Genomic DNA, 22,690 nt, shown 5'->3' on the forward strand with positions numbered 1-22,690 from the left:
TGAGTTGTCAGGAGTCTGAGGTTTTGGCCACTTGGATCTCATGCTGGGTTTTGTTTTTCAAGCAGGCCTGAAGTGATGCTTGGTAGTTTATTGCCTTGCCCTGTTTAAAAAACAACAATTCAAAGCAGCTGTGTCTTCCAGAGAACAATGTCACAGGGGAATGTCACACGGGAATGCCACACTGCAATATAATGTCCCAGGGGAATGCCATGCTGCAATATAAATGTTATTGCATAAATCAGTTAACTTGGATTTTTCCTTTGTGAGACCCCACGTTATGTTTACGTAGCATCGGGAAATTTCCCATGATGTAAGTGTCAGGTGGCTGCAAGTGGCCAAGTGGTTATCTCCTTGTCAAGATAAGGTTAGCAAAAATCCCCCTGCGTTGGGATATGCTTGGTCAGTACTACAGAGTTAAATGCTGTTTCACCAGCTTTGAACCAGCCTTTCATGCAATGTCAGAGAGATGCAAGGTGCCTATTACAGAAAGCCCAGGATGTATTTCTCATGTTTCATGCTCTCACCCTCCCCAGCCCACACGCTCCAGATCTGTAATTAATGGTTAGTTTGAGGGACAGATTCTCCAAGGTATTTAGGTATGTGGAAGTCATATACTGCTGAGACATTCAAAACCATGTAGAATGCCAAATCTATGTTTTCGAAGTCTCAGTAGATGCCTGTTGCCTCTCTAGATGTCTAAGTGCCTTCCTGAATCTAGCCTAAGATGTGAAATCTGAAGTTCCTGGAACCAGAAGGTCTGGTTATTACTACTTGGCATTGTGGTGGCCTAGTAGGGTAAGAAAGATAAAGATCCTCTCGGATACTAGCTGGGTAATGAGGAGAGCATGGTTGCTACCTTATTGCTACCTTATTGATGTGATGCTGCCTGTCACCAAACTTATCTGTGTATGTCCTAAGCTTCATGACACTGATCTTCAAAATTCCCATGTGGATAGGATGGGACTGCTTACCAGGGAAGGAAGAGAGATATCTTTGTGTATTCCTGTTTCCACAAAGGAAATTTGTCACAGAATAGATCTGAAATCACTTGAAAGTTCCTGACAGTACTCCAATTACAAGTTATACAATGTTCTTTCCTCTGCTTTTACTGTTATGTTGTTGGTTTTGTTGTTGTTTTTGCATCCTAACATTAGACTATATTTGCTGGGAAGAAGATATTTTATGTTTGTAAACTACCTGAGAATTATAGTACAGAAGTCTTGGAACGCAATCTAAGAAATCTACAGGTCTCCAGCCTCTTTTGTGAGCATGAAGTGTGGCATGACAGATTTCTGGGTCTCTCTGCTCTGCTGTCCTCCCCAGACCTGGCTGTACTGCAGTCGTCTGTCTATGTCTGTGATTAGTGTCCTATGGAAGGGAAGACCCTATGTCCATCATTTCTTGAGTTGACTCTTACAACATCACCACTACTGTTTCTCCGCAGGCCTGAAAGATGACAAGGATCTGAAGTTCCTCCTGAAAGGCAGCCAGCTGCTAAAAGTGAAGTCAGGCTCTTGGAGAAAAGAGCGGTTTTATAAGCTCCAGGAGGACTGCAAAACCATATGGCAGGAATCGAAGAAGATGCTGAGGTCTCCAGAGTCACAGATCTGTAAGTAAGGTTTGCTTCATCACAGGCGTGGGACACTGTGGGCAGAGGTGCTTTGGGTGAACCAGGACCATCATGCTTGTGGTGTGGAGGTAGGGCTTGGTGCAATGAGACCAGATCCTTCACACCTCCTGTAACACACAAACTGAGTGATGCTGTCAGCTCTGGAGACAGCTGGGAAGAATCTGCCGAGTCAGGAATGGCCACATTTCCCAAGTTCATGAGCTACCACTTAAAATTGTTGTGGGTGGGCCACGCTGGGCTCAGCAGCCCTGCCTGGCTCATTTCTTCCCCAAAGCAAGAGTTCAGGTTACTCAGGTGCTAGAGGCCTAATGCTTGGTGTGAGACATGGCTTGAGCATCTGCGGTGTGGTATGGCGCGCTTGGGCTGTTGGTCTGAGCTCTGCCAGGACACCTCTTTTCTGCCTGCAGCCCCTGGGAAGGCTGGAATTTAAGCCTCACAAGGGAACCACAGAGATGTGGAGATTCAAGGGCTGGCAGGAGATCTCTCTGGGAAGGAAAACCTGCTCTTATCCTTATCTTGGAAACTCAGAATCTGCCCCATTGTAAAAAGTCCAGATACGAAGTTCACCATTGTATGGACACAGGGAAAACCATTCTGTGCCAGCATCACCCAGCTTGGGGCTGTAATTGGGACCAGAAGCCCAATTGTGCAGTCAAAGTGGGATCAAGCAGAGTGTGTATGTGTTTATATCTGTTTTTTCTTCTCATTTGGTATTTTTCTGACATATTTCTCTGTCACTAATCATCACAGTCTTGTAAAGCCAGGAGGTAAGTTAATAATGTGGAATATATTTTATGGCATGCTGAAATGTAGAACACGCTGCCCATGTTATTTACACAATTTTTTTGGTAACAAGTGCAATTAACTAAATTAAGGTTGGGTCTTCCAAATTACTCCCCTCCCACAAGCAGTGATAAGATCTTCAGTAGGAGGAGTAAGGTAGCAGGGCAAAATAGGTTTGGTTCTGACGGCCACACTCTTCTCACATGACCTTGGGCACCTTATTTAATCTCTTTGTGCATCCTTCCCCACACATTTCCTTTCTTCTCCTCTATCTAGCTATAAAAGGCTTTGGATTAGAGGCTGTCCCTTACTGTGTGTTTGCACGCCCAGCATGGCAAGGTCCTGAGCTCAGCTGGGCTGTTTAGGTACCAGTGCAATAACCCGTGATAACAACAACAAATGCAGAAGCCTTAGTGAACATTTGCTCCCTAGGAATGCTTGCTCTGTTGGGCTCTGTCCCATGTAAAAGCAAAGTCCCAGATAATGTCTTGCTATAAAACAAACAAGGGCATGAGTTGAGAAGAATGACTTTCAGAGCTTGCTTTCCTGTGCTCTGAGCCAGCAGTTTGCAAATTATGGGGGCTGAGAGCAACTCCAGTAACAGTCCTGACCCCACGTGGTCCTCTGAAGTAAATGGGAGGGGGTCCTTGTGCTGTGGCTCCAGAGACCTTGAGGTCTGCTTGGAGAACTGGTTGAACCCATTGCCTCCATTGCTGGGGCAGTGGCATGGAGAGCTGGCGTAACTGTAACTTCTTAATACACTGAGCTGCAATAAGAGCCCTGCAGTGAGATCAGATCCTTTGAACTGGGTGTGGGGCACAGGCTGGGAGTGTGTCTGCATGGGTGTGGATTTACAGCACTCAAGATACACTTTGCTAACTGGGCACAACAAATGTTGCTACACTGCTGGAGATAGAGGCAGTGACACTGCAGGAAGGAGAACTTGCTGTGCCCGGGGAGTGTCCTCAGTGCAAAGTGAAGATGGAGTAATATTGCCTACCAACTCACACCTGCACGTATGCTCCATAATGCTGCCATGCATGTGCACCTTCCCCCAGAGAAAGATTCCTTTTTTTGTCATCGGGATAGCAGGAAGGGAGACAAAGCAGTTGAGTCAGAGCTTGTCCTTGCTGCTCTGAAAAAGCAAGCTCTGGCACAGCTCCGGCCAGGCTGGCTTTGCACCTGTACACCTGGCTGGCTGTGGGAACGTGCCTGGTGCCAGGTTGACCTACCAAGCGTGCCAAGGCAGGCTGTGTCCCATATGCTCCTGGGAGGATGTGAAGCTGTGCCTGCAGTTGTGGTGCAAGCTTTTGGGAAGGGTGGAGAGCCACCTCAGGGCTTCTTTCAACAGCGGCTCTGGATGCACCTGAACCTGGAATTAAACAAGAGAGATGAGTGCTGGACTGACACCTGCCCAGTCCCAAGCCATAACCCCAAGGACATCCATTTTCCCATGCCTTTCTCCTCTGTTGGTCCTCTGAGACCTTCCATTCCAGAGTTTTTAGAGTGATCACTGGATTTGAGTTTCTTTCTTGAGCTTTTAACTTCACCAGGCTGCTTTGGGTTTAGGTATAGAGATGATTACCCCTGGTTAGTGTTGTTTTCTCTGGCGGGCTCTATCACTACGGCTGCCTTCTCATTTGGTCTGGTGTGTGTAAGCAGTCAAAAAGCAGAGGAAGAGTGCAGGGTCATGATTTGATACGCAAAATCAGGGACTTCAAGGCGAGTCTCTCCAGAGGGTCACCCTTCCTTGTTAACAGACAGTAACTTTGCCCTCCAGTACAAAGCCTTTCTAAAACTGCAGATAAGCTGCCTTTTTTAGAAAGGAAAAAGAATGAGCAGAATGGAAACTGGGAGTTTTTAGCAGCAGGTCTAATCTTATCTGCAGCATTGCTGAGAGCAAGCAGATGGAGGAACCTCAGAGGAGCAAAGTCTGTGTAGGGTAAGGGTTATGGTTTTGTTTGGACAGTTTCCTGTTATTCCTGTTACTGTTCTTATAATCATGCTGAAAAGCTAGTTGTAAACCATTGTATGGTGGTATCTAGTAGATAAAACTGGGGACTGCCAAGGTTAGACAGAAGAATCTCAGATGCTTCAAGTTAAAAAAACCCAACATATCAGGGTTGTCACAGGCACAGATGTTGCTTGGATCGGATACATGGGGTAAAACAAGTACCTTCCTCTGTTGTCTTTATTTTAAACAACTGGAAATTTAGATTGGATGCTGTCTTGATAGCTGTATTACCCACAGGGCTTTGGGGGAATAGGCTGCCATTCCACTATAATTTCTACGCAGGTAGAACATAATCCATCTTTTCCTTATTATCCATAATCCATTATTTTTCAGTATTTTCCATTTAGGCCCAAGGGAAAAGTTTTTTTCCAAAAGCCCTTGAAGCATCTTAAGCGGTCAGTTTTACAACAAACATGTTATGCCCTGTGCTTACTCTCTGGTCAGCTCCCACAGAAACATAGGAGTGCTGGGCACGAAGGGCTGCACAACAGCACCTTTAAAAATTCATTTTTCACCATAGCCTGCTACTTCCTGTGTCTGAGCTGCATACCAGGCCCATAAACACACCGCTGCTCTCTGTTATCTTGAATGTTGTGTAGAGCCACAGTCAGGGTGGATGCTTCTTTGGCCCGTGAGGCTTTTACATATGGAACAGCTTTCTCCCTGGGGCCAAGACAACAGGGTTCAAGTGGCAGGATTAACGGTTTTGGGGCAAAGAAAAGGTTTGTGCAAGGGGGCAGGTAAACAGCCAGTTCAGTCAGAGCCAGTTCACTCCTGAGCATCACTATGGTGGGAGGGAGGGGAGCTAAAGGAGGCAGAGGGGCTTGTGTTCAAAGAGCAGCAGCCTGGCAGTAACAGTGTCTTGTTTAGCTGTAGTCAAATATCAGGTCTCATCTATGTGAAAAAAAGAGCAAAAAGGCATGTGCTGCTTTCAGTGAAATCGATTTTTGAAAGTCTTTTCTTAAACCAGCTGAAATCCCTAGCGTGAGCTCACTTAAGCCAGACTCAATCCCTTTAAAAACTCTCTGAACTTGAGGATTTGTAGGGATGGTTGAAAACTTTTCAGTGAAACATCCTTTTGAGTGTTTGGTGGAGAGACAGAATATTCAAAGTCAGAAGGAAAAGACTGAATGAGTCTCTTAGATTTAGGGGTGCTACAGTGGAGCCCCGGAGAAGCTGGTGCTTTGCTGTCTCCTGCACTCTTTCTCTGTTGGAGGCTCAGGGAGATGACGTTTCCCATGACAGCCATGAGTGAACTTCACTCACTGCACCAAGGATGACTCACTGGGGGTGCGTCATTGAGTCACGAGCAGTGAAAGAAAGAAGTTTAGGAGTTTAGTCAAGAAAGAAGTTTAGGAATTTTGGCTGAAATATTTCCATTCCTGGCCAAAAGCTTTACTTAAAAACTACTATTGTTGGGTTTTTTTCTGTATTTTGGTTAAAAGAATCAGGTTTGGGAGCAATTTACAGAGGTGAGCTAAATTCAGTTGCACAACTGAATGTTGCAAGCGATGACTGTATTATAATTTAAAGTAATGAAATTGATATTTTGATCTAATGATTAATTATCCTCACTATTAAAAATGCACAGTTTGTTCCAGTTCCTCTGACTTCTGTCCCAATTGTAGGACATTTTTGCATGGTTTAAACATAGTACAAAAGCTTTATGTTTATAGCCTACTACCAGCGTTCAGCAGAAACCTTTTTCCTTCATTTTTGAGTTTCTGTGAAATTTAGAAACACCCTTAAAATGCCATGCGATGAACATACCAAACCATTTTTGTGGAAGAATGAACGATTGTCTTCACTGAATTAATACCCTGAACTTGCTTGTAGAAGAACAGAAAGGACGTGATATTGCTCTGTGCTTACTCAGGTCAAGAAGTGAAAACTTTCAATTGTTCCTGGTAAGTGCCTAAAGTCAACAGAAACTCTCAGCAACCTGTATACACACAGCAGGCAGTTGACTGCGCTGAAACCTTCCTTCTGGAGCTGGTTACGCAGTTTCTTTAGGAATCATTGCTTCACGGTCAGACATGTATTTGTCCCTGGAAAAATATTTGCTGATGTGAATGTGTTATGCAAGGCAGCCGTCAGCTGTGAAAACAAAACCGTCTGTCTGTGGGTCTCATTAGTTTTTATCAAAATCATTCAACCCATAAAACAAGTCATTTCAAATGCAGAGCTGCCTGTTTTTTCGATTTAATTTTGAATCAGGCCACCGCATGTGTTGCTGGGACAATTTTCATCACAGGCAGTGTGCTGACAAATATTGACCTTATTCTACATAGCATATGTTAAATGAAAGACAGAAGTGTTGAGAGCCTTAGATCCAAATTTAGCGGCACTGTAATGGCAGGAGAAGTAGGAACTACTTACAGAAATAGTTTGCAGGGCCCTGGTTGTGATGTGTGGAAGGAATGTAAATAGAGATCATTCTATTTACATCAACGCCCCAAGCTGTGATGGATAGACAGAAAGATTGGGCAAAGATCTTATATTAAAAGGTATTTCCAAACAACCTGTAAAATTACATGAGCGTTATATCACTGGTTGTCAGCTGGTGACACACACCAGCAATGAGGGCAGACTGCTGTGCAGCAGATCTCAAGTTAAAACAACGTGCTGAGCAAGTCAGTGGAGGGGGAGAAGAGAAGAGAACAGATGAGGAATCAGCAGCTGGGACCTGCAGTAATTCACACACAGGGAGATGAGAGAGCAACGTGGTTAGGGCTAAGAAGGCACAGCACAGCAGGGCTCATGCTAAACCCACCCTTGAATCATTATATTAAAGCATCCCTTAGCGATGAGGGTGATGGATAGCCTTTGGTGTTCCCAGTCCAGGGAGTTGACAGTGCTCCAGCTCCTGCTGATTACAAAGGTCTTGATCCCAACTGCGTTTGGCCATTAGCATCAGCCACCTATGGTGAAACTGAAAGCAACTAAACTGCTTTTTCTGGGGTAAAACCAAAGAGAGAAGCAGCACGCAGTGCCAGTTTGCCCCATGTGCTCCGTGTGTTGTGAAATCCGTCCTGGCTGGCAGGGCAGTCCTGGGGTCAGAAAGTGGCTTTCATCTGTTCTTGACAAGATGCTAAGCCGGCCTGGCTGAGCTGCAGCTGGTGAAGGTCTGATCTCTCTGTAGACATGCAGTATTGTGTGCAAATATGGTGCAAGCTATTAACAGCTGAGTAGATTTCTCATCTGCATTTCCTGCCAGTAAACAGAAGTGACTTATTGAGATAATTAGAGTGGGATGGAGTAATTCAACGTGACTGAATGCCACATTGCAGGTATCACTTGCTAATGACAAGGAGGTAGGATAAGGAAAGGGAAGGATCTGAGGGGTATTTCTCTCAGAGTTAAAAAACTGCCCCCTTCGCCTCATGAGTAACTCAAGGCCAGCTGTTTTGGCTGTGCCTCCAAGTCTCTATACATTGACCCTCCTCTCCTTCTTTATCAGCAGAGGCACAAGGAAGGAGAAGCACCTTTTGGTCTGTCGTGGTTTAGCCCCAGCTGGCAACTAAGCACCACGCAGCCGCTCGCTCACTCCCCAGCCACTATAAAGAAAATTAACTCTATCTCAGCTGAAACCAGGACAGGTCCTTGTCACATGCCTGGTGGTTTGCAGGAGATGTGGGTTCAGTTCCTTGTTGTCTCTCTTTTCTATAAGACTCTCGAAAAAATATCTCCTCTCAAAGGGCTGCCTGTCAAACAGGAGGAAGGCAAAGGGTGATTGCTGTCTGCCTCCCTTCCTCCTTTCCCTGTATTCTTTAGGATTACCAAAGTGTTTTACTGCCCATACTCCCAGCAAAGTCTGGACATCTCACCTTAGGAGCAGTGACTGGAGATGAGATGGAGAGGCCAGTGGCCAGGGCTCATCTCTCAGACAAGTGCTCTAATGGTTAGGCACCTTGTCAGGCTTGTCCTTCTGGCCCCTCAACACTTGTATTTTTGGCTGCCCAATGGCTTATAGTGCATACATGTGACTCGGATGCACTCCTGAAGCCTGAAGGCTCTGGGGTTACAGCTTTTAGAGTGATGGGGAGATCGAATTTGTGTCCTTCTCCCTACTGCTTCCTGTAGGAATGGTTCTCACACAAATGGCCATCCCCTCTCCACATGCACGTAGGGCTGAAATCCTTGCACTGGGGTGTGTCTGAGGGCACCTCGTGGAGGGTGGTCAGGCCAGCCCAGGTCCTGCTGGAGGGAGGTGGGGACCCTTTTGTGCAGGGGCCACTTGAAGGAAGAAACTAATTTCTGGGGCATGGGGGAGCTTTTGGGTCAGGCAGAGGCACAGGTGAGGCTCTGCACCCACTCAGCAAGGTTTTGTGGGTCACTGTTTTGGACTTGGGTACTTGCAGACTCTCTAAGTGCAGTTACAGGCACATCAGTGTGAATCACAGCTTTTGTTTTCCTTTGAGAGGTGTTCCTCGTTATTCTGCATGAGGAGATGAGCTTGCAAGTGTAACAGAAAGCTCCTTGAAAGCCATGAGGAGAGAAATCCAAATCAAAAGAGACACCCAAAAGATACACGTTGGTTGCTTGAAAACATCATGGCTGTCAAAACTGGCCTCCTGCATCCTGCAGGCCTGACTCATACCTGCCTGCTAATGCCATTGGTGAAACAGAAGAGCGAGGAGCCGAGAATTAGCAAGGGAGGAGCACAAGGGCAGTATCCAGTGACGAAAATTGAAAAGAGGATTAAAAAGAAAGTTCTCAACATCTCCCTGAGACTAGTTCAGACAGGAGTAATTTCACCGGCTCCAGGGAACGCTGCTGTATGTCCGTGTCAGTGGGGAGCCTTCAGCTGTGGCACTGGCCGAGCGGCATCCGCAGCAGTCAGGAAGGCTGACCAGGATGTAACCTGTTTGACTCGATGTCTGGAGGCCAGGAAGGACACAAGCTTCCTTGTGTTGTGCTTCATGTTTTGGGCTTTACACAAACCACGTCTTCAGCAGACGTAAACACTCAGGAGAAGTAGATGCAAACTTTCCAGATTCTCTTCTGCTTCTGGTTACCTCCCCACTGTGGCGTGATGGGGAAGGAACAGGGAGATTGCAGGGATACGTGATTGATGGGTATTTGCTGTAAGTGTTCCTCTGCTGTGAAACGTCTCTGTCCCGCAGTTATTTCTGATTTCTCCTTGCAGATAGCCCAGCTGAGCACACAGTTAGTTTGGGACTGCTAATACAGTATGCTCACTGTCTGGGAGCAGCTGATAATGTACTCATGCTGGGTTAAGATTTTCCAGAAAAGAGGTAACATTTGCAGATGGCTTGGGCCGACTCCTTTGGCTTCAGCTTTTTTATTGATAGATGAAAGCAGTACACACGACCAAGCTATGGAAAGCTTTAAAAAGTGTTCTCTCTTACCCTGCCTTTTTAACAGTTCCTGCGTTGATAGTTTCTCTCCTAGTCTCTTGCATGATTACAGTAGACACCAATCCTGTTCTTCAGCCTTCCTTGTACCTTTTCTGCATTGAGGAGCTCTGTGCCCTCTATCATCCTCTTCTCAGCATACCCCAAAGAGATCAAGGCAGCCCTTCCAGGCACAGGTTTTCAATCTTTTTTTCCTCCCACACAGCTCTCTTTTCCAGTGGATTTACTTTGCCAGGTAATGGCTTCCAAAGAATCCATTCTAAATTTCCAATATTTAACATCAGATTTTCTAGTCTTGGAAACAGTAGGTCGTTGCCAACCCAAAGTTTAGGGATTGATTGCACAGGCAGACTAGCTAGCCATTCTGAAGGGACAATAACTCTTATGAGCCAAGCAGTTGGCAGGTGATGAGGAACAACAGGATGATCCTTCCACTTGCACTGCCATAACCAGAAGAGACCAGGGAGTGGAGGAGAATCACCTACTTGCGGACCATCTGCATGGCACATGTCTGCATCTGAGATGCTCAGCCTAGACTTCCTTTCTGGTTAAGGGTCCACTGTAGCCATGGATTAAGGGTATGATTTATCTTACCCTAAGGTTTTTGTCTAAATAGGACAGAACATTTGTGTTCCAAAAGCTTCTTTTTTTTACATTGGCTATAAAAGGAGCCTAACTAAACTTTAGACTTTTTGACTGAACTGAATCCATCCAAACATGATAGCATCCTTTACATTAAGGGTGTAGTTCTGCCTGAGGCACAATCACTATCATTTGCCTAATGTCCTAGTTAATGGGCAAAATCACCAGCAAGGCTCTCAATTAGCAGCCCAGCTGCAAGGGTGTTGCAGCCCTTTTTTTTCAAGGATGATTTAAGTACTCAAAACCATAAACTTTCACTCTACAGTAAATTGGCCAGATAACGTAATTCCATAGCTGCCCATCCCAACCCAACCCTTTCCTCCCTTCTGACTGATCAACTGTTGGCCTTTACAAAGTGATAATAAAAGACCACACAAAGATAATTGCTCATAGTTGTCAGGGAGGAGCTTTGCTAGCTCCAGGAAGGTGTTCATGGTATGTTCTTGTATAGGAACCAAACCAGCAAAGTACTGTGGAAGATGTTTGACCACCCCAACATGTGGTGAGAATTTAAAGCAAATGTCAAGTGTTGGTTTTGGAAAGTCACTGATTTTTGACGACTGAAGTTTTGGTGGTTTTTTTTTTCTTTTTTTCCCCCTACCAGCTGAGCATTATCATGACTGCCCTGGGAAAAAAGGAAAGTTTTCAAACTCTAATGAGCATGTGATGAATTTTGGATGATCCTAGAGCAGCCATGCTAAAAACGTGCAGGGTGGATACTGAGTTGTGTTTTTCTGCAGTGTTGACTTTGAATGAACTGGGCACTTTAATGGTGAAATTGCACCAATTTAAATGAAGGAGCGGATAAAATGGGTGTTTAAAGGCAAGTTTCTCCTATTCAGCTAAACAGTGGGGATACTCTATGCTCACATACTGCTTTTCAATAAAGCTCCTTCAAGATAAGCACAAATAAAATTGATCTCTCACATCTGTGACACAGGAAATAATTTTTACCCATAATTTACGGTTTGAGGTACGGACAAGTTAAGCCTTTTTTTTTTTCAAATTCCTGTGATTATATCTATTTTTTGGCATGCTTGTTATAGAAGATGGCTGAATATCTCTCAGGTGTGTTGCCTTTTCTGTGTGTGCCCTGAGATGATATTGGTAAATATTTGCAAAATTTTAACTGGTCTATCTCCCACCCAAGAAAATGCAATGAGACTTTCTCGGTTATGGATTCCAACACTGTTTGCAAACATTTTTGCCATCTGTTGTGTGTATTTAACCTTTCTTCAGTGTTAAGTTTCTCAGCAGTCAAATGTGATTAAGCAGTTTCTGCCCTTTCCTCTCAGACCTTTGTAGATGTATTAAGTGGCCCATCAACTCCATGAAAGACAAAAAGAGGCTGTGCATGCTACTGGGAGCTTGCCTGATTTCCGCACAGTTTGAGGTCACCTGCATGCTCTCAGGGGCAATGTAGGGGTGTCTCCGTTACTTACATTTGTTTAATAACATAGTCTCTTGAATGCACCGCTCTTTCTGGATTGCTTTGTGTATGCATTTTGCAAACTTGGTGCAACTTCATGGCTCATTTCCACTAGCTGAAGGGCAGAGATGGAAATGGGGAAGGATGGTCTTGAAAGCAGTGTTTTGCTTTCTTACAGCAAAGAGGATCAAGTCTACCCTTGACAGGGGTGAGGATGGAGTATGGGTGACACCAAACTGCTCTGAAGCTTTGGTCTTTGCCTCCCTAATTTGCACTAGTGTGACTGAGAAGAATATATGGGATTTTGAATTTCATCTTCTCACTTTTTTGCAAACTAAAGAATGGCTATTTTGGTCCCTGCCCTCCTGTTACTGAAGTCACCTCTCATTTTCCTGTGAGGTGATGTTCACAGGGAGGCACAGCTCCACTCTCCCCACTCTCAGATGGGGCCAGAGATCAAATCAGGGATGCTCCAAGGACTGGAACCAAATTCTTGGCAGTGATTTGTATCTCGTAAACATGATATCACAGTATGACATCTAGTGCATATTCTGCTTCTTTGTTAAATAAAGAACATGGGGAAAGAGTTTGTTGTTGGTTTTTTTGTTTTTTAATTTCTTGCTCTTTCTGCTCCTTTTGATTTGAGCTTTCTTTAGCAGCAAAGTTTGTGGAAGGGGGGAAAGGGAAGGGAATCCTCCAGAGGTTGCAGGAAAAGGAGGAAGAGTAATTTCTTAATATCCCTCACCAAGTAGAGATAAGGCTGACTGAACCCCTGCTGACAGCAGGCTCTGCTTTCTTTCCACAGTCTCCATTGAAGACATTCGGGATGTGAGGTCAGGCCATAAAACAGAAGGTATGGAAAAATACGCCAAGGATGTCCCAGAGTATCGCTGCTTTTCCATCATTTTCAAAGACCAGCGGAAAAACCTGGACCTCATTGCGAGTTCAGAGGACGATGCCAACCACTGGATCTCCGGCCTTGGGAAAATCATAGCCCACAGCAACTCCATGAACCAGAAACAGAAACTCCAACAGTATCCTTTGCCTTATAAAGTGATTAATCACACACAAAGATGCACTTGTCTTTCTCTGTGGGTGGAGACAGTAGACTAACCCCCTTTTTTCCTGTTGGCCCTGGGCGCTGAATTTTCTCTCGCACTGATTTTGCACCCGGGCAAACTCCCTGGTTTCCAATGCTTTTTTCCCCCTGTTTTACAGTGATACAAGCAAGAGTGGATTCAGGCTTCACATAGCTCCTTAAGCAAAGAATTGCCTCTTTCAGGGAGCTCCAGATAAAATAATAATTATTTTTTGTATTCTTCAGGGGTCTGTTTCACTTGCATTGCAGTAAACTCCAGGACAGGCACTTCTTGGCAAGGCATGAAAAGCCCGTACTGTTTATCATGTTTCTCAGTAATACAAGGCGAGGGAACTGATTCTCCTCTTGTGACTGCCAAATTTACTCTGGGGTACCTCCACTGACTTTAGTGAAATTACTGCTTATTTGCTTCAGCATGGGAGGAAGTTTTGCCCTGAAAGAATTTGCAATTGCTCTAGTGACAATGCAGACATTGGAAAGGAAAAGTAGCAGAGCAGGAAAGGAGCGTGAATTAGTTGTGAAATGGAGAGTGAGTTAGTTATTGGGTGAAATCCTGGCTCTGCTGAATTCACAGGGAATTTTCCCCAGGGCTGCATTTCACTCATTAAGTTGCTTTGCGACCACAGGTCTCACATCCATATATAAAAAGAGAATATCTGTGGGTCCAATTTTTGATGGATTTTCTGCAGTCCTTGTGTATCTGAGGCCCTGACCTCAGACTGAACCTGTTGGCCAATTTCACCCTGATTTGACAGAGCTGCAGCAGTCATAAAATATTAAGTTCCTTTAAGCTTCACAAAGATAGGCATCCAGCTATCAGAGAGGAAACCAGATAGCGCTCTCAGTGAGAGAAGGCTGCATGAGCTTCATGCCTTGTTCAACATCAAAGCATCTGTGGAGAGGAAAGGAGATGCAAAATCCTCAGCTGGGTAGGATCACAAAGCTGGAGTTTGAGCCTGACCAGGCACCAGGGAGTCTTGCCCTTAGTCAAGGCTTCACTCCATGTGGGCTTACTGCTGGGTAATAATGTACTGATGATGAAGAAGATGGCACATGAATGCTGAGCTTTCATCAGGCTTTACTCTTTTGTGGATTCTCTGAAGTCTAATAAGCACTTGCACAACCATAGTGCTGTTTAAAGGAATCAGACTCCATTAGTTCTGATGTGCATGGAATGCTGTGTTTATCTCCTGCACTGAGTGTCTTTTTGGATGTTTTTTCAAGCTCTAGGCTGTAAGGTCATTCCTCAGCAGTGTTGCCAGTTGTGTGTCTGTGGTGGTAAGGAGCAGTCCCTAGACAAGTTGAAATCTTGAAACTTCAGTGCTGTTGGAAATGTTGCACCCTGGCAGTTTTCCGTTTAAATGTGAAGGCTCCCCCCACCCCAGAGTGTGTGGGGAAAATCTGGGCTACAGAAAGTTGTCCCTGGAGCATGTCAAATAATTGAATATATTGCTGAAAAATTTCCCCATAAGAAGAGACAAGATTGCTAAAGGGGGAAAAATAACAATGACATTTGCAAGGGAAGAAGGCTGTAAATTTCCAGCATGGAAAAGTGCCTCTCTGTCTTTGGAAAGCAGAATCGAAGCTAAATAGGGTGGGTAGGCAAGCCGTATTTCTGGAAGAGTAATTACCATGCAGTGCTGGCTTCCAATCTGGGATTGTCTCAGGCCGTTTAACGTAACCTGGAATTACAGAACAGCATGATTTCTCATTTGAAATTTGATGATGTTTAATTAAAGCCTGGGATTTTAAATTTAGTCTGTCTTCACTGGGTTTGCTTGGCAGCGTGGGCTTACTCAGATCTTCCTTAAACCTCAGAAGTGTTCTCTGCATCTGTGAGCACAGAAGGGGAAGAGACAGTAGACAAGGAGAAGTGTTGGGTCCCCTGCCTGTCCCCCATGACTGGAGAATTGCCTTGCACTGTATCTTTTTCAGCCTCCAAAACCTTGCAAAGCAAGTAAGGAATGAGCAAGATTTTGAAAACAAGTATTGAAAGCAAAAACCTTGCTAGTTTCAGATGGGGTTTTTTCAGTTTATAAGATGATGGAATTGCTTGTGGTAGCAAGGGACTCGACTTAGTGTCTTATGTGTCCTTTCCAGTCCTGTATTCCTACAAAGATAAAACTCCCACATGCTTGATGAGTACTTCTGATATTCTTAAACATACAGTACTGTTTTATTAAGCCTCAGATTCAACCCTGCAACAAGTGGGCATAGGTTATTTAGCAAATATTGCAGGTATGTGTGCAGGGAAGACATTAGACCAGAAAATACAAGGGACTTTTCATTTGAGTAGTGTGGCACCGTCTGCTTCAATTCTGGGATTTATGTATGAGCTTTTCTTCTGGTTGGAAATCACTTACCAGAAGTTTTGCAGCATTTCTGTTCTGAGCACATTCATGGGATATCTGCCAGATGTTTTCAGTCATCCCTCTCTGGTTTCTAATAGAAAGCCGGTAGCCCTGAAGCTGGCAGATCCTTTAAAAACAAGAGGCAGGAAGCAGGCTCTCTCCGGATGTATACAGGAATGGGAACAGCTTTTTCCTAGTCCACCCAGGCCCAAATAGGCGCGTAAGGTGAAAGGAAGACCCACAACCAGGGCTGCAAAACGGTGTTTGTATCAGATGCGAAGAATGTAAGTTGAAGTGCTTAATTCATCCAGCTCCTCTAAGCTCTCTCAAACCTGAGGGGATCCAGATGCATGAGGAGTTTGGGTGTTTTGGGGACTGAACACTGCTGTTTGCTGAAACAACAATCAGAGGCCCAGGCTGTCTGTAGTCTCCTTTTTCTCTCTTTGCTGCTTGCCCTTGCAGCTAGAGGGCCCACTGTGTGCCTATGCTCTTCGTGGGCTCTCTGATTTCCCTCCTACATTGCTCAGCCTCCCTGGGAGGGATATAACAGGAAAGCATCCTCCATCCGCAGGCAGGACCTGGGCTTACTCTTTTGCAGACACATTTACTGCCCACATATTGCCTTCCAGAGTCAACTTTGGATATGTGCATGACCTGTGGGTTCTCATGATCAGCGGAAATCACTGCAGACTTTTTAAAAAAGGTGTTTTTTTGCAGTGGTTAGAGCAAAAAGAGTCGTTTCTACACACGGTTAGTGTTATCCAACCCTGCTGCTCACCTCTGGCCGTGACAGACTGGATTTCCTCTTGGCTCGCTAGAGTTGCATGTTACTCCTGCCTGTTATTTTTAGGGAAGGCTGTGAAGGGGAGCCGAGGTGCGGGGGTTGGGTATGAATGGGTGGCACCGCCGTTGGCACCATGTTGACGTGCTGAGCAGACGCTCTTTGGAGCAGAGCTAGTGGAGCGGGTGTTCTCCACCCTGGGGTGGATGGTGGTGTGCTCTCAGCAGAGCATCCTCTGCGTGTGGGAGCTTCGCGACTCGAACTTGGTTTTCTGGGAAGAATCAGTCCAAGCCAGACCCTGGTTCAGGGCCTTGGAGTGTCCTTGGGAGCTGGGGAAATGTAGCCTCTTTTTATTTTGGTTTCTGTGTTTAAAGAAGGGGAATATTAATATTCCCAGGCTAAGATGGATGCCGTGTGAGGTCATTGCTTAGCACCTGCCAAGATTTTTAAAGACAGAAAGTTCAACCTTCTATGAGACAAACAATACTTACAAACAGTTTACACATATCTCCATAGTTCAGAAATATTTGAATGCAGTGGTAGCTGTGGTGAATACTCCGTTTCAGGGTTATGTCCACAGCCCCTAAGGCTGTCAGCTAATGCCCTTTTTTGGGTTATTTTGAAAGGCCCAGTTAAAATGTTATGGTGTTATATGCCTCAGCTGGTATTTGCTGATCCTGAGGTTTACTCTGCTTAACATCCAGACTGGGCATTTTTTAAAGATTTTTTTAGAATGAGTTTGAAGCAATGCTTCCTGGAAGGTTACATGGAAGGTTACATTTGTGGAGATCAAATTGTTAACTTTGATCATTTTTCTATTGAAAAATAGGAGATTTTTCTGGATGACCTTTCTTATTGACAGTAAAGCAAATTACAGAAAGTCAGTTCCATGATGCAAAAAGCATGTTTTTTTGTTGTTTAAAGCTGCAAGTTATCTCAACTGTCTAACATTATTTTCCCAAGAGACTGAAAGAACATGGGAGACCCAGTTCAAATTAACTGGCATCACATTAAGAAGCTCATTTTTTATAGTAATTACTCCAGATCTATAGATATACTAAAGTTATTACAAACCAAGCACTTATGAACTATTATCACAGTATGATACAGTAATATATCCTGTGCATTTCACAAGGGGAAGCCAAGACCCAGAAAGTTTGGTTTGATTCTGCTCACAACAAAGTTCTTAAGACATATAGGTAGAAATCCCTAAATAAATACGGAAGCTGAAGGTGAGTCAAAAAATTAATATTAATGCTTCTTTTGGAGAATTTCTGTTCAGCGTTCACCTTGATATACTGAATATTGATCAAATCTGTAACAATGAGTTTACCAAGCTCCACTTGGGAGCTCTTTTCATCCTTCCTCTATCCCTTTTTAACAGTCTGGAGCAGAATGCACTTTCTGTCATAAAAGAGAAATCAGACTGTTTCTGTCTGTGGCCAGAAACTCCTACAGGGTAAAGAGAGCTGATCCAGCCTTGGCCAGATGGTGAAAAACTTCTCCCGGGTCACGATCGCTTGTATTACAGTGCATTTTGCTTCTGCCAAAGCACCATTTTGCTCTTTCAGAGCAGAAGGTGAGATGATGTAAGCTGTTCAGTGGTAGCATGCTGATTTACAGCAGCTGGAGAGGTGGTTCAGAGTCTTTAAAAGAGATTTCTCTCCTGCCACGGGCAGCAGAAGGGTGGTATTTAGGCTAGGCACTGACCTGGAAAGATTTCCTTACATCATCCTGCAGCTGGATTCATACCTGCCTGCGGAAAGCTGATAAAAACAAAGACAACAAGATGAGCTTGAAAGAGCTCAAGAACTTCCTGAAAGAAGTGAACATTGAAGTTGATGACTATCATGCCAAGAAGATTTTCCAGGTAATGAGAGCAAGCAGATAAAGTATTTGCTGTTGGCTGAGGTCAAGGTCTCCCACAGCTTTCAGCTTTGGTTGGAGCCCTAAGATAAAGTGAACTCCTAGCATCTTATCTCGTACCAAGGAAGGACTCTTGGTTTTTGGTGCTCAGCAGTTTCTCACTAACAACTGAATTAGTGGGAATCTGCTGTTAGGCCAGCACAATGCTTTTGGTGAAGGTGTGTTAAGGTCTTTCTTTACCATTGATGCCCAATTTTGCCAGGATTCAGAGAGATGAGATGCAAACATGGATAATGTGAGAAAAAGGGACAAGCAAAGTTCAAGTGCACTTTGAGTCTCAGGTATTTCAGGAGTTCTGTGTGCCACAACCACATGGCAATGCCTAAGTCTGGCTGAAATTGGTTTGGTTACAATTATGAACCCAGATCCTCACCTTCTCAGAGGAGGAGGGCGCCAAGTGACAGCTGTAAACAAAAAGAAAGTGCAAATTAGGAAAAAAACCCCAGATTCATGATAGTTATATAACATTGCACCCACGCCTGGACCACTCTGGCTGATTTAATAGCCCAAGGCATATTTAATCTGGTCAGGGACATACACTTCTAAATTCTCAAGATTCAGCTTGCTGGCTGAGCCTATCAGAAGATAAGAAAGGGATGAAAATTTCTCAGTTGTTAAGCTTTTGGTTTCTCTCTAAAGAATCCTTCCTGCTGAGGTGAGATAAAACATCTGGATAATTTCCAAACTTCCATCCTGTCCGAAGCAGGATTTGAATTCATGGGTGGGCAGTTTCAGAAATGCTTTTTCTGATCAGCAGTAAACATGTGGGTGGTTTTGGGCACCAGGCAGTAGTTCTTCTGCTCCTTCCTGTAAGCAGATAGCAGGGAAGGTTGGCAAGATCTCACTGTGACCTTCCCCCAGAGGAGGTACAAGTTTCCTAATCCTTGCTTTATGGAGGTCTCTCTCTCTCTCTGGTAACTCTGCAAGAACTGGGGGAAGCAGATCTTAAGAATCATCATCAGATCTTAAAGAATTTCAGCTTGCAAAATCTTCCAGATGTACTGCCTGCTGTGGCTGGCATATCCCATGCTTTATTCCCTGCTCAAGAAGACCCTGGAAGAATAGCAATAAGGCTGGGATTCCTCTGATTGAGTTAGATGTCTCCAGTGCAGACATCTACATTGGAAGTAGTCACCAACACCTACAATTCCTTTGCAGTCTGTGTAGGTCAAGCCAATAATGGAGACCAGGGTGCAGTTCACCTCATCCTAAAGGATACCTCTCACATACATCAGATGAATCATTTCCTACATCTTCAAACATCAAACATCTGAAAAGACACCCCTTTTTTTTAGAGGCGCAGTCTCCTCTTCATTCAATGAACCTCTTCTGCTATTGCATTAGTTACAAGGGAGCTCAAGGAGTGGAAACTTGATCAAGTTCAATTCTCTTTTTGCTTAAGGACTCCAAGTAATTACTAAACCCTGATTCAACCCATTTAAATGCAGGCAGCTAGTTGAAGTACCCTCATTAGGCATGTAAGTGTTATAAGTTTCCTGTATAGCCACTGGAAAGAGAGGCTCTTCAGACATTAATTCAGATCTCTTGTGGGTTGAATTGCCTCCAGGAAGAATCTGTCTTGCTCCTAAAGCAATTACATTTTCAGTTTACATACTGCTTAAACTTAGATGGACTGAGAGACATTACAGCATATTAAAAGGGTGATCTTTTCTATCCTAGTGAGTTTTTCTTCATTCAGTCACAGGAAGGAAGGGTGATCAAGGATTCAAGAGAGAGCTAGAGGGCATGTTCTCACATTATTCTTGCTTTTCATCACATAACTCTGGGTCCACATCTAAGTTTTAGACACACCTGAGTAAGACATATGCAATGCAACCAGAAACTGTGCAAAGCTCCTGTAATTGCTCACTTCATTTCAACGTGAATATTCATTCTGGTGCATCAGAAAGGTTCTGACTTTTTTCTAGTAGACCAAGGTTCATTCAGGACTCATGGTTCATGATCCGTACAAGTGAGGTAAAACACAGTATTTTGAGTTGAGATTCTCTTTCTAATTTGGAGCTCTTGTAGCCCAAGCAGAATGAGCTCACTTTTATACTGTGCATCTGATCTGTCCTGAAATATGACTTTGATGCCAATGCTATTGTCCTATTTCCATCACAACCTTTAATGGCTACTAATGAAGGAAATTCCCACGGCGCATCAGTTATAATGCCAGTTTTCTAGAAGTAATATGTCATTTCCCCTGTTATGTCTTAAAGAAAAGAACGTCTGTCATTCACAGCATCCCTGCAGTCTCCACCAGTTGGTTTCCCTCTTTATATTCCTTTTTCAATTGCTAAGCATCATGATCAGCTTAGCTTGTGAGATCTGCCAAAGCCATAGCACAGGATCATGCAGACATGGAAGGCAGCAAGGAAAAGACAGTTCCTGGACTGCTTAAACTTAATTTGAAGGTGTCTGTAGTACTGAGCATTTCACAGGTTGTCCCATCCCTGAAATGAGGCCATAGCTCCTACCCAGCAGATTCTGAAGTCAGGACAAGTTGAACTTTTTGCTGTTGGTTCGGTTTGTGAAATGCTGTGCATCATGATAATTTTGTTTGGGTTTATATGTGCACCATAAACAGGTAGTGAAGGACTCCAGTGGAGGATTTGCAGTGGATGAAAGTCCCTCATTATCATCTTGCTTGGGGCACTGCCAAAGCCATCGTGGCCATCACTGAGATCATTAGCAGAGTTAGGTTGAGATTAGTATGATGACTGGTTAAACTGAGACATGCATTTTGGTCATAAAACCCAGGACAATAGCTCTGTCGGTCATAAGAGATCAGAGATGGAAAGCAGTTTAATTCCTCTGGTTTGACAAGTTACCATCTGTCAGCTAAGTCGTAGTAACTGATAGCAACTTGTCCATAGCAAAGGTGAAATGAAATGCACCACAACCTCCTCTGAATGGCCTGGAGCACACTTTCCATTTCAAGTTCAGGCCTGAAGAAGAGAAGTTTTTAGGCCAAAGACTAAGTAAGGCAAGCCATGTCCTGCTGGGGTTTTGGCATCCATGCCAAAAAGGAGATTTTTTCAGACTTACCTGAAATGTAAGATGTGAGTGGGCTTTATGAGATGAGGACACCACTGTTAAGGGTCTGTTTGCTTGCTTTAGATATTAAGAGAGAGGCAATCATCATAATAACAAGGCATTAACTGGAAGTGGGTTGATTGCTGAAATTTGCAGGGAAAACCACTTGGAAGTGGTATAATGCTCCTGCCATAAGTGATTCCTCTGAGATACGCTCTTGCTTTCCATTGCAGCTTGTTTTGCTCAGCCCTTATTTAATGCAGAGGTTTACATCCCAGAGATGACTGAAAAATCGTTGTTCACCTCTCCATGAAGAATTCTGCAGGGAACAAACAAACAACAAAATTAATATCAGGATTTTGCACAGAAAAATTGTAATTTCTGATAACAAATTGAACCTGGGAATATTTTAAATAAACTGGAAATATTTCTTGTTGGAAGAGCTGTTGTCCTTCATGGAGACACTAACTTGCGTATCTTAAATTCCTAATCTTTCATGGTCAGTCAAGTTCTTGACCGTGGTGCTCTCTCAGAGCTGTTATCTAGTAGAGAAGTTCAAACCACAGAGGAACATGGGGGCATGAAGAATTTTAATTACAGCTTCTTGAGAAGCTGATATCTGATTTGAAATTTTGTGGAGATTTTGTTACTTGGTGGTTTTTGAATGAGAATGGAAAAGTTCCATGGAAAGAGGGATTTTTTTCATACCTAAACATGCCCATGTTTAGCAGGACTTTTTTTACAGTCAGTTTTGGTGCCATCTTTGCAACCAGCCCTACTACTAGACTTGACAGTCTCTTGAGGCCTGAGCTCAAACCCACTAAGGTCAAGGGGAAGGCCCTTTCCACTTTACTTACTGGATTTTAGGCCACGGTCTATATCAATAGTTTAAGATTCATTGAGTTAATTGTTTCCCTATATTCCTCCACCTCTTGAGATGAAGAGGTACATTCTCCTTGAGCCTTGATTTGTACTTAGATTGTCAGAAGCTGTCCTTTTAACTTATGGCTTGTACAGTACATAGTGCAGTGAAGCTCAAGGCCATGCCTGCTGCTTTTCAGCACACTGATAATATGAGTAAATAATAATAATTGTAACTGTTATATGACTGTTGGCCTTGTCAATGAGAACCATTGTCATTGACAAAGTGCTTCTCATTCACTGGCCAGTAACTGTTTCCAATTATTTTGTGTTCTGCGTTGTGTAGCCCTGGTGCAGATTACGGCTGGCATATGCCAGAAGGAAAGAAGGTTTTCACTCCTTCTCCCCTCTACGTTTACAGCACTGTGACAAGTCCAAAACAGAGGCTCTGGAGGATGATGAGATAGAGGAATTTTACAAGATACTGACAGAGAGGAAGGAAATAGACAAGATCTTCCAAAAGTACTCAGATGCAGAAGGGTTCATGTCCTGCCAGAACCTGGTGAGGTTCCTCTATGAGACACAGCAAGAAGAAGATGCTGTTGTTGCTGCCCCTGCCTTAATTCAGAGATATGAGCCCAATGAAAGAGGTAGGTTGGAAACCCTGGCTGGTTTCATTCAAAATCTTGCTTTCTTGATGAACTATGAAGTGCTGTGCTGTTGCTTTCTTCTGTAGCCACGTGTGTAATTTTCTCCT

At 44.0% G+C, this 22,690-nt stretch overlaps 1 protein-coding gene across 3 annotated transcripts in view; it reads left to right on the top strand.

Moving 5' to 3' along the window:
• The window catches only part of PLCD1 (phospholipase C delta 1), a 56,790-nt gene that overhangs the window by 12,911 nt on the left and 21,189 nt on the right, over positions 1-22,690 (top strand). For 2 of the 3 annotated variants that reach the window (XM_072854799.1, XM_072854798.1), the window contains exons 2-5: positions 1,445-1,609; positions 12,682-12,910; positions 17,848-17,977; positions 22,280-22,583. In XM_072854799.1, coding sequence (XP_072710900.1) covers positions 1,445-1,609; positions 12,682-12,910; positions 17,848-17,977; positions 22,280-22,583 — 828 coding nt within the window. The remainder of the gene's footprint in view (positions 1-1,444; positions 1,610-12,681; positions 12,911-17,847; positions 17,978-22,279; positions 22,584-22,690) is intronic. The other variant, XM_072854800.1, reaches the window with a different exon arrangement.

This window comes from Ciconia boyciana, chromosome 2, assembly GCF_034638445.1.
Source record: "Ciconia boyciana chromosome 2, ASM3463844v1, whole genome shotgun sequence".
In the NCBI taxonomy this organism is placed as follows: domain Eukaryota; kingdom Metazoa; phylum Chordata; class Aves; order Ciconiiformes; family Ciconiidae; genus Ciconia; species Ciconia boyciana.